The sequence below is a fragment of the Castor canadensis genome, chromosome 1 (genome assembly GCF_047511655.1).
Source record: "Castor canadensis chromosome 1, mCasCan1.hap1v2, whole genome shotgun sequence".
NCBI classification, from domain to species: Eukaryota; Metazoa; Chordata; class Mammalia; order Rodentia; family Castoridae; genus Castor; species Castor canadensis.
Window position 1 is genome coordinate 52,050,491 of NC_133386.1, and position 12,296 is coordinate 52,062,786.

Sequence of the window (12,296 nt, forward strand, 5' to 3'; positions counted from 1 at the left end):
TCTTCAGGATGCAGGAATCATAGTGCTCTCCATGGGGGGAGATGGGATTCTCACTCATCTGCTTTAGGTCTCCAGACCCAACAAGTCCCCTGTCTGAGACAAGCACTCAACTGCTGTTGGGGAGAGGGGCGATGACTCATCTACCTGCTTCATGCTGACAGTGGGACAACGGGGAATAGGAGAGGTGGTACTTGTCTCAGGGGTTGACCTGTGTATTCTCCAGGGGCCCTAGATAGAACGAGATAGAGGGCTCATGTGTAGCCAGAGGTGAGTATTCCTTGACTAAGAGCTGGACTTTGATTCATTGGACCTGTTGAGATAGGAATCTGGAGAGAGCATTTATTATGCAAGACCCAAATAGGAATATTAGTAGGAGCATAAAAAGTGGTCTGGCAAGGGCTGCATATCTAGGGATCCAGATTCTGCAAAATCCTGTAACTCCCAAGAAAGCGCTAAATTGCTTTATGATATGTGGGAGTGGGAAACAGAGGATTGGGTTGATTAGCTCATGACTCAGGGAGCGAGTCTGTCCCTTTAAGCCCACACCTAGGTAGGTGACTTGAGGGAAGCATAATTGAGCCTTTTCCTTAGAGACTTTGTATTCCTGGGAAGCCAGAAAGTTAAAAGGGATTCAGTTACCCTGGAGATGAGGGACTCTGTGGCTCCACACAGAAGTAAGTCGTCAACATTTTAAAGAGGGTGGCCTCTGTGTAGTGCCAATCTAATAAGTCTCTGGTTAGGGCCTGTCTAAAAAAATGAGGGCTGTTTCTAAACCCTTGCAGCAGAACTGTCCAAGTTAGTTATTGTGAAGGGTTAGTGGAGTCTTCAAAGGCAAATAGAGGCTGACTGTCAGGATACAGAGGAATGCAAAAGAAAGCATCCTTTAGATCTAGTAAAGAGTAACATTGGGCTTTTGAGGGTATTTGAGCCCATAGAGTATGGGGATGGGGAACAGTTGGGTGGAGGGGAATGACTGCTTCATTAATGAGCCAACCTCCATTTGTTTGGCCCCTTACAGGCAGCAAGAATAGGGATATTGTAGGGGCTGGAGCAACTAATTAGTAGCCCTTGTTTTTTTAAATTCCTTTGTCCCTCAGGCTTGAGGGGATACTGTTTTTTATGTGGAAACTGTGAGGGATCTTTGAGTTTTATTTGAATTGGGAGGGCCATTTTGGCTCACCCTACAGTCATTCCATCAGTCCACACTGTGGGATCTACTTGTTCCTGAAGAAGGGGGCAGCAGAGATAGTTGTCTGGGGGGAGTAGAATTTGAGCCTTTAGTTGAGATAGTAAATCCTGTCCCTGCAGGGGCACTAGAGTTTCAGGGATTATGAGGAAAGAGTGACAGAAGTGGAAGTCTCCAAGCCAAGAGCAGGCCAGAGGCCCAGTAAAATAGCGCTCTAGGGGCTGGCCAGATATGCCCCGAACGATAACCTTGTTATTGGACTGGAGACGAGGAGAGAATGGTAAGACAGATAAATGGGCTCCACTGTCTAGGAGGAAAATGACCTTTCACTTCTCTACTATTATGGCTACCCAAGGCCCCTAAATATTGGTGGGTGGGGCACTTCCTGAGAGCTGCAATTAGGTCATGATGTTTTTTATCCTTTTCTTTCTTTTTAGTGACGTCCCAGTTATAGTATACAGACATGGCTAGTTGCATTAGTTGGTCGAATGACTTTTCTCCTTTACCACAGACTTTTGGAGTTTTCTATGGATATCTGGGGCTGATTGAATAAGAAATTTATCTTTGAGGAGAACCTCTCCCACCTGTGATGCTGGGTCCATTGTGGTATGCTTTCTGATAGCATCCTTAAGATGCTGTAGAAAGGTAAGGGGGTTTTCTTCAGGACATTGTTCTACTACAGGTACCTGGGAATAGTTTAGAGGTTTGACTTTGGCCCTTTTTTAGCCCTTATACTATAAGATGTATGAAGTGGTGTCAACACCATTCATCCTCCTCATCATTTTGATCCCAATGTGGATCTGCCAAGGGGTTGCCTGTGCCCCCGTGGGTATAGGCACATTCATTCCCTCATTTCCAGGTGCCATGGGCATTAGGACTCATTGTAGATGAAAATCGTCCCCGATCTGAGTGGCTTGGGCTAGGACCGTTGCTTTTCTAATACAAAATCATAATATCCTTCCATGCCAATTCAAAGGTTTTGATCACAGAGATAAAAGCTTGGATGTATTGTATGGGTCTGGGGTATCAGTATAGTTACCCAGATTTTTTTAAATCTCCCTTAGATCTGAAAACTGGAAGGGGACATAGACTCGCTGTCTTCCTACCGCTGCCTGTTGAAGGGGGAAACATCCATTAGGAGTTTCTAAATATTGGGGTAGCTTAAAGGTAGGGCTGAGTGTTGAGCAGCAGGGACGGGGGGCCTTGTCATTGGTAAGGGGCTTGTTTGGTCCTCTTCGCCCATGTTTATCCTGTGGCTTACAAAGAATAGCCAGTGTTTGAGAATGTAGATAGCAATTATGGAGCCACTTTAGGTGGTCTCAGAGATAAAAGAAAAGCTGCATATAGGGGACCTCAGTCCACTTTTCCTTCCTTTTACAGAAAAGGTCTAATTGGAGTATGGTATTTTAATTTAAGGAACCCTGTGAAGGGCACTTCTCTTGGTCACCCAAGGGATACTGAGGTCAGGCCTCAGTATAAAGAAAGATGAGGGTTTTTTCCTTGAGATTAATATGGTCAGGGTCCTAATAACATTTCAGTAAACAGGCCAATGGAGACTGCTTGGGTATTGAGGCCAGAAGACTGGAAGGGGCAGGTCCCATCTACATGAACTTGTCAGACTCCCCTTTTATCAGTGCCACTGGGGATCAGACCTAACTACGAGACTAAGCATCCCTATTGTGACTTCCTTTTGCCATCCATGTCCAGGACCAAAGGAAGTGACTGCGTCAGAATAGGCCACCTGACCAACTCAGAGAGAGCACAACTCTAGGATCCTGCTTTTTAGCCAAAAGCAGGCTGCCTCTTTAACAAAGGGATGCATCACCTGGAGAGGTGTCTGCAAGGTTAGAGAAGTGTACTCAGAGGGGTCCTGGGGCAATCACAGTACCACAAGAGATGACCAGTGTTAATATTTGGAGGAAAAAATTTTTATGCTGAGGCCAAAAGTATAGGAAATTTTAAATGAGACGTTTAAAAACCATGGCAACGCCCATTTTTGCTGTTCCCGGAAGGTTACATTAGAGCTTTTTGGGATCATAACCTTGAGATAAGAATTGGCTTCCAAGGGGTGGGTTGGTCAGGCCCAAGGCATAAGGTGGGGCTAGGAATGGGGCCTGTACAAAGCGCCGCCATCCCCCCACATGCCTAGGACAAGTGACCCTGTCTACCTAGGCCTACCCCTGCAGCCCCTCATTCCTTCCATTGTGTACACACACCTGTGCGCATTTGTTTCTCCTCTCATCCCTTTTAGGGGGAGTGGTGGTGGGTCATAGTCACCCTCATGTATGGCTGGCAGCTTTGGATGCACGCTGGGCCCTCTCTATGGATTGCCTTAGCTATGGCAGGTGTTACCTCTGTGCCCAGGGGCCAGCATCCCTGTGCTCATGCACCTGTTTGTTTTCTCTCCTTCACTTCTGGGGGTGGGGTTAGGGCATGAGTGTGGTGTGGCTGCAGTTTTTTGTAAGCGCCTTTGCCTCCACAGGTGCCCAGCAGCTGATTTAAAGTTGAGACATGACAAACTAGGTATGGGTGTAACTTAAGAAAGTCATAAGGTAACATGGTAGGGAGTTTTCCACTGGAGGCCAGCGTCCCAGTAAGCATAAGGTGGGGAAGGCAGACAGATGAAGGACAAGGCGGTGGGACTGGGAAGGGAGCAGAAGGGGTGTCCTGACATCTTAGGTATCTTAAGTAAGGGAGAGGAAGGCAGAGCCTGGAGACAGGATACACACCTGAGGGATTAACAATTAAGTGTTCTTCCACATTGCTCCCACCAAGTGGTACTGGAACACTGTCAGCCACACGAAATCTCCACTCTCAGGTCACTGCCTCCAGCAGAAGGGGTATTTGACAGGTGGGAAAAGACAAAAAAAATCGTCAGGTGCCACAACCAATTAGCGCAGAAGGGGTGTCCTGACATCTTAGGTATCTTAAGTAAGGGAGAGGAAGGCAGAGCCTGGAGACAGGATACACACCTGAGGGATTAACAATTAAATGTTCTTCCAGATTGCTCCCACCAAGTGGTACTGGAACACTGTCAGCCACACGAAATCTCCACTCTCAGGTCACTGCCTCCAGCAGAAGGGGTATTTGACAGGTGGGAAAAGACAAAAAAAATCGTCAGGTGCCACAACCAATTAGATCTCCTCCAACATAGCATAAGGCATACCTGAATAAACCCTGGGCTTGGTCTCAGCCCACAGGGTGGGAGCAAAAACACACCCAGAGCCAGAATTGCCATGAGGCCAAAGTTGGCTCGGAGCTGTTGGTTTTATACAATGACAGGAAAGTCCCCAGGAAAATAGGAAGAGATAGAGAGGGCTAGCAGCGCAAGGAAGTCTGCTTTTGGCTAGTTCTCAGCTGGGGGTTCCCCCCAGCTGGAGCATCCAGCAGGGCGACAGGCACTCAAGGTTGCACCATAGGCATGCCCCTGTTGGTTTGGCTCTCAAGTCATACTGTGCTTGGTCCAGGAGAAATGTCTCTTTGGGTCGCCAAAATGTTACATGCCAGTTTGGAGTGTTGCGGGTTAGTGTTGGTGTCCTTGCCTTCACAGGCCAGAGAACTGACTCATGAGACAGCTTATTGATGAGCCAAAGCTGGTGTACAAAGTAGGATTTATTAGAGAGAGGAAAGGATACAGGTAGAACAGTCCAGTGCAGCCCGGAAACCGGTAGCTTGCTGCTCAGGTGAAGGCTGGGGCTTTAATGGACATTTTAACTCTGGGTTTGGTGGGCTCTTTTCATTGGCCATGGATTTGCAGGCTTTCTTAGGTGAACTGGTTTGTTTACTCCTTATGGGCAGGGGAGGGGAAGAATCTTAAGAGCATTTTGCTCATCAGCCCTGTGGCAGATCTATCAGACCCTGTATCTCCTCTTCAGGATGCAGGAATGCAGATTTACAACCCCTTCTCAGGATGCAGGAATCAGTGTACCATGGAGGGGATGGGATATTCGCGCATCTGCCTTAGGTCTCTAGACCCAACAGCAAAGGAGAGGTCTTTGTTACTTTTAAATATAGTTATAGATAGATTACTGTATTTCCTTCTGTTCTTTTTCAAATTCAAAAATTCTCAAATGTTTTCCTTTGCCCATATTGTTCCATCTACTTAAAAGTAAACCTTAAACCATTATCAATCAACTGGATAGGTATTTCAGTGATTTAGCTGGAGAGGCTACTATGGGTACCATGCTTGTTGTTTATCTAAATAAGGAAATGTTATGGGATATTCACACGGGGAAATGAGGCACCAAGTCTTTTCAGGAAGCAATATTTATTAGCGTGCTGCCAGTGGCTCAGCAGTTCACATCCAAATGCTGAGCCCTGAGAACAAAGGGGTCTCACCTTATATACCCTTGCAAGCAAGTTATAGAAGCAAAAAGCAAGGTTTAACCCATATATGGCTACTTCATCCCCAATGCTACCTGACCTTCTTCACATTTAGATTCTTTCAAGTTTTATCTCCCAACTGTGTCATCCCCTCCCCACTGCTACATTATCAGAACACAGACTTGCTTGCTTCTTTTCTGGCCCTCCTCCCTGCTACAGAAGAGCTACTGTGCTGAGTGTAATCTCAAGCCTAAAAGTAATCATACCTTGCCTAATAATTGGGGGACATTAGTTTTATCATTTTCTTCTTTTTTCCTTATATTTTCTGATTTTAGGACTTTATTGGAGATAAAATATCTTTGTATTTAGATTTCAGTTTCATCATAAATATTTTTAAAATGAAAAGTAGTTATTTTTGAATAATATCTAAGAAAGGATCATGTGCTATTTTCTTGTATTTGATTCTCCCTGAGTTAAGTTTATTTGAATTATTAAAGGCCAGACTTAATTTTTCTGTTTAAGGAGAACTTTTCCTGTTCTTCATGGGATGCATAATGTTTTCAAAGGTTTTAGGTTCCTGCATCAACATAAGTAAGTATGATTAATACTCTGAAAAGAGAAAACTGGCTTTTCTTCTGTTGAAAAAGGAAATCTTGTCATTAAAAAAAGATATAACAACAAAAAAGATACGTTACATTAGATTCTTCTTTTAATTTTGTTTTCAAGATAGCATCTTGCTATGTAGCCCAAGCTGGTCTCACACTGTGATCCTCAGCCTCACCCTCCCAAGTGTGCCACCATGCCCGACCCACATTAGATTGTTACATTTACCAGCAAAATTGCCACTAACGAATAGTGAACGAAAAGGGGTTTTTTGTTTTCATAAACAACTCCAAAATGAAACATAGCTAAAAATTTCAAAGGCTTCTTTTACCAACACAGATACTTATGTAAGTTAGGAAGGGATGAATTGTTTTTAATGAAGACTGTCTTATTGCACTGTTGGCTTGGGCCAAGTGTTACATGTCCAGTTTGGCAGCCTTCTCACACTGAGGGGGAGAACCTTACTGATTTGTTTTCCTTCTATTTTGTGTGTTTGGTTTTGATGCCAGAAATTGAACCTAGGACCTGGCAATTTGCTAAGCTCTGCAACTAAGCTGTCTTTTCTTTATCCATAATGCCACCTCTAGGTCATTTACATTTGAATTTTCCTTTTGCATATTTTATTCATATTTGCCTTATGAAAATGTTCCATTTAAAATAATAAACATACATTGAATTGTAATATAAGCCCAGAATGGTTACAACACCTGTACTCCCAGTACTTGGGAGGCTGATGATCACTTTGAGCCTAAGAGTTCAAGATCAGGCTGTGCAACATAGCAAGACCCATGTTTAAAAAAGAAAGAGGGCTGGTGGAGTGGTTCAAGTGGTAGAGTGCCTGCTTAGCAAGCATGAGGTCCTGAGTTCAAACCCCAGAACCACAAAAAAAAGAAAGAGAAATAAATTTATGTACTGATCTCTTGAGGACAATCATGTAGGAAAATTGCGTTGTTTTTTTGTTTTGTTTTTTTTTTTGGACAGGAAATAGGATATATTGGTGGACGGGCTTTGTTCTAAATGTTATTTGAAGTTTATAAAACTTACCTAGTTGCTACCACATCCTACCCAACCTTACCTTGCTTTGTCTTGTAGGTGAGGCTGCTGATAGCCCTGGCATCTACCTCTAAAAACTCTGCTCTAAAATAATGATTACTTATAGCTTTTTTAATCTGTAATCAAAAAATTAATAACATGTCAACATACCTTCTAAATACCATTGATTTCCATATGCCAAATTGATCATTCTTGTGTGCAAATCTCAGTTATGCAAAGGGTTAGATTGCACCCCACAGTTAGTCGGTATAAAGAGTGGTGGGTCAACATGTAAGTTTTTCCTCTGCCTGTCATTGCCTATGTAGCTTACCTTCCAAAGAAATCCAGCCAAACTTCATGCCTGCCAGAATGTGAGGTACAGTAAGTCTAGGCTGTGATTTCAGACCAGCAATATATATTAACAAACTAAGGTAACACTCAGTTACTGTGGATCTGAAATAGGATATAAAAATGGTTTATATCTCCATCCTGCTGTGATTGACTGCTTGAGCCATACTCTTTTGTCCGTAATCTCCTCTACCTGTTTCCTTCCAGCACTCCGGTTCTCGCCTGAATTACCAAAGCAGCGTTCAGGGATCCTCTCAGTCCCAGAGCACACTAGGTTACTCCTCCTCGTCTCAGCAGAGTACACAGTACCACCCATCTCACCAGGCCCACCGGTACTGAACAGCTGCCTCCACTTGACCCAGGCCAGCCCAGAGCACAGACTCCAGCAATATGATGTCTGCATTGCAAGAACCCCCAAATTCAAGCTATGATGCCATTTAAAACTCGTACACTTGGGAGAAAAACTTGGTATACTGAGTGTTTTTGCAGAACTCTTATCTCTTCTTTATTGAGTTAAAGAAGGTTCTTGTGAAGTTTCCTTGTCCCCTTTCCCTGCATGAGTTCATTGTGACTTCTCTGATAAAGTGTCTGATCTAATCCCAGCACTTCTGTAACCTTCAGCATTTTTTGAAGGATTTCCAGGTGCACCTTTCTCATGCTGTAGCAATCATTTGATTTATCTTTTCAAAGCTCTTTTAATAGGATTTTAAAGTTTTAGAAACAGGATTCCAGTGGTGTGTAGTTTTATACTTCATGAACTGATTTAACAACACAGGTAAAAATGCACCTTTTAAAGCACTACTCAATTTTCACAGACTGTAACTGTTTGCTCATGGAAGTCTTAAACAGAAACTTACTGTCCCAAAGTTCTTTACTAATTATGTTTTTATTTATTTAGTTTCAGGGAAGGTCTAGTGAAAAGACAAGTGGTGGGACAGAGGGAACCTACAACCAAAAACAGCCTGGATCTTTGCAGTTACTATGCTTTATGCTATAAAGAACTGAAGTATGTGGTGACTTTTATATAATCTTGTGGAACTTAGTTCCCAGAATCATTGTATTCCAAATAGTATTCAGTAATTAAGAATTATAATTTTAACATTAATATAGCTAAGTCTACCTTAAAAAGGGTTTCAAGAGCTTTGATAAAATACAGTCCTCTGGTGATCCACACCAGAAAGCTGAAGAGAATATTAACTGCACTAGGATTTCTTTAAAGAGTAATGATCAAAGGGTGTGTTACTTCCTCTTGAAGGAAAAGCTTTTAGTGTGTATTATATGTAGAGTGAACTATTGGTTTCTTCCGTTTCTTCACATCTGGGTCTGTGTGAGTAACTTTCTTACATAATCAAGGGTACTCAGATAGAAGCCTGTAAATTCATCTGCTTTTAAACTAAAGCTCAGTGTTCTTCATTTGTATTTGCATTAGGCATAGAAAGAGTGACTATTTTCAAAGCATGTTAAAAATTTAGGTTTTATTCATGTTTAAAGTATGTATTACGTATGCATAATTTTGCTGTTGTTACTGAAACTTAATTCTATCAAGAATCTTTTCATTGCACTGAATGCTTTTTTTTGCCCCTAGGAGAAAACCTAATAATTGTGCCTAAGAACTATGGGCAGATTGTGTAAGACTATACCAGATAAAGTGAATATTTGCATTTCCATTATCTATGAATTAGAGGCTGAGTTCTTTCTTAGCCATTTTAAGGAAGCCCCTCACTCCCAGAGTCAAAAGGAAATGCAAAGACTTAGAGCTCCCATTGTAAAATAAGGGGCAAAAAAATCCAAGTTCTTCTGAATGCTACTAGCAGCACCAGCCTTGTTTTAAATGTTTTCTTGAGCTAGAAGAAATAGCTGATTGTTGTATATGCAAACTATATGCATTTTTAAACTATTCTTTGTGAACTTATCTACCTGGTTATGATACTCTGGGTCCATATACAAGTAAAATAAGATTTTAGAAGCCAGTATACATTTTGCACTATTGATGTGATACTGTAGCCAGCCAGGATCTTACTGATCTCAGCATAATAATGCTTATAAATAGTAATAAAGGCTGTATAGTACACTCCTCATGATTAAAGATGAAACAGTTGACATGCTCCCTTGGAAGGAATTTCTAATCGTCTCCATGGTATTTCACCCCTTCCATTTTTAAAATAAGAAAGGAACAGCCTCTTGCATAATGTAGCTACCTATCTAAAGTTCTGTTCTGTGCCCTAAAGCCTCACTGCCTGTCGAGAGCTACTGGTCATCAGATGCTCACTGCGCCCTCACCATATGCTCTGCCCAGTGCTGTGCTAATGGAAAACATAAAGGACAGGGTATATTTCCTGTCCTTAAGGAGCTTGTGTCTATTCAGTAAAAGTAAGCTCTCCTGGGATGTCTGTGGCATGTGATTGACATATAAGTGAAACTGTCTTATAATATGAAGGTCCTTTTTTTACTTCTAAATGCACGTGGATAGTTATTCTTCCAATTTTATAGTAAACAGCGTTATGGAAGGGTTTCTGTGTCTGTCTATCTTAGGAGAAAGCCAGTGATTAAATATCACAAAAAGCAATCATGTATATTTGAAATGTTCACAGCAGCCTTCAACAATTGGGTGGCCCTTGTTGACAAAACACACTCTACAAAGTAGTTTTAGGAAATGACAGTGAAAATGAAGCTCTTTCTTTAGTAAAAAAAGGCAACCCCAAATTTGTACATAAACCAAAATACCATGCCCCTTAATAATTTATAAGCAACTTTGATATGCTATCTTTGTATGTGCTTATACATTCACAGGACTGCCCTGCTTCCTTGTACATAATGAATTGTACTGGTAGAACTGACATAAACTATAAGGGGATTTTGTCAGTTGCTTCCAGTATGCAGTATTTTCTAGGACATAGCCAGAAATCCCCATTACATGTATGACTGGGTTTCTTATCACTGCACTGGTTCTGGCCCCTTTTCCCTCTTTTCTTGCCTCAGGATTGGTGATGCTCACTGGTGTCCATTACCCTTGGAACTAATTTTGGTTTATAATTTCCTTTCTCTTTAAAGGTAGCAAAGCTACACATAAGGGACCGAGACTGTGGGGTCTTTTTGAGGGTAAGGTTTACCTCCATGGTTCCCAAATAATTTCATTCCTCTGAAAGTTTATTAGATAATATCATGTCCTCTGGGAATGTGGGGGGAGGGGAAGATACCTCTCAGCCTGTGGGAATACCTGAACCAAGGAGGTATTGAAGGAGTGAAAGGTCTTCTGCTCTTCACTTTACAGATCAGTTTTAGAGTTAGCTTTCTGGTGAGGTGCCTCCTTTTTGAGAAAAAGGACAGACTAGCTTAAAGTAAGGTAGCTTGGCAGTAGGGCTGGTACTATGAGGCTGAAGCAATCCTTGTGATGAAGTAGCTCATGCAATGAGATGTAAAAACCAAGAACGTGTATATTTTTATATCTGTGTGGTTTTGAAACTTTAGTACTTAGAATTTTGGCCTTCTGCACTACTCTTTTGCTCTTTTACTCTTAAGAATAAAAAGGGCGCATTTTTGTATATGTTCACTGCCTTGTTCCTGGTGAAGCCACTGCTAGTTCTCTATGCCTCTACAACGATTTTGTTTTCTCTGCTAAAGGGAAAAGAAAAGAAAAAGTAGGTGGAGAATAAGACTTGCAGCTTGATTTGCTTTTGAATAAATTTATGTAGCAGAAACTCTACAATGAAGGAAAAATTCTCTGAAAGTTGCAAATCTTAAGCTCCATGGTGATAACTTCCTAGGAGATGGAGAAAGGCAGTGAAATGCCCATTAGCCTAACAGAGGCTTGAAGAAGTCAAGTACAAGTCATGTTTTCTATAAAACATAGCAGGTTAGGACCTCAGAATCTTTAAGAATAGTCAAAAATATCATTTAAAAAAGAGGTCATTGTTTTAGGATTTTTTAAAAATGTGTTGTACCTAAGGCCATACTTACTCTTTTATGCTATCACTGCAAGGGAAGTGATATGTATGTATTATATGAAAAAAATCCTGAATGCACTGTTATCTCCTAAATATTTAGTAAATTAATACTATTTAATTTTTTTAAACATTTGTCTGGGTAGACACTAAAAGTATTACACAAAATCTGGACTGAAGATGTCCTTTTTAACAATGATTGAAAGTACTTTTTATATGTGTTATGTAGTATATCCTTTCTATACTGCCTAGTTTGTATTTCTGATAATTCTATTTGTGAAGTGTACCTGTCCCTGTGTCTTTTTCAGTCATTTTCTGCACGCAACCCTCTATGTATGATATAGATATGACTGTAGCTTTCCATGCTTTGCTGTGATTTGTGTGCTCTGAGTCAGCTGCATCTCAGCAGAGCCCACTCCAGGGGCTGTGGGATAAGCTGCCGTTTCAGAGCCAAGGGTTTCTGCTTTTGAGTTGTCCTGACATCCTTCTTGAAATGACTGTTAAAACTAAGATAAATTGCATTGCATTTATTTTATATTCTTGATTGAAATAAAATTTAATTGACTTTGTTTCTGCGTGGATTTTTTAAGTGTAGTAAAACTCTTGTAATAATTTTTAATGTAAAATTTTTATCTGCTTGCCTAGAAGTTTCTGTGGTTATACTTCTGCAGAGATAATCTCCCTGTGAATTTCAATGTGTTATTTTGTTCAGTATGGTTATGATGTCAAAAAAACCACAAAAGCAAGCAAGATTTGCAAATAGCTCAGGAGTAAAATTATAGGTTTCTAAACACATCTTTTAAAAAAAAAAAGTCATGCTTATTCATTCATTTATTCATTAAACTCAATGCCTTGCATTTCCT

At 41.2% G+C, this 12,296-nt stretch overlaps 1 protein-coding gene across 9 annotated transcripts in view; it reads left to right on the forward strand.

The window, feature by feature from the left end:
* The window catches only part of Cdk19 (cyclin dependent kinase 19), a 153,404-nt gene extending 141,402 nt beyond the window's left edge, over nt 1-12,002 (forward strand). For all 9 annotated transcript variants that reach the window (XM_074076766.1, XM_074076769.1, XM_074076801.1 and 6 more), the window contains one exon: nt 7,700-12,002. In XM_074076766.1, coding sequence (XP_073932867.1) covers nt 7,700-7,831 — 132 coding nt within the window. In that variant the 3' untranslated portion in view covers nt 7,832-12,002. The remainder of the gene's footprint in view (nt 1-7,699) is intronic.
* The last annotated feature ends 294 nt before the right edge of the window (nt 12,003-12,296 follow it).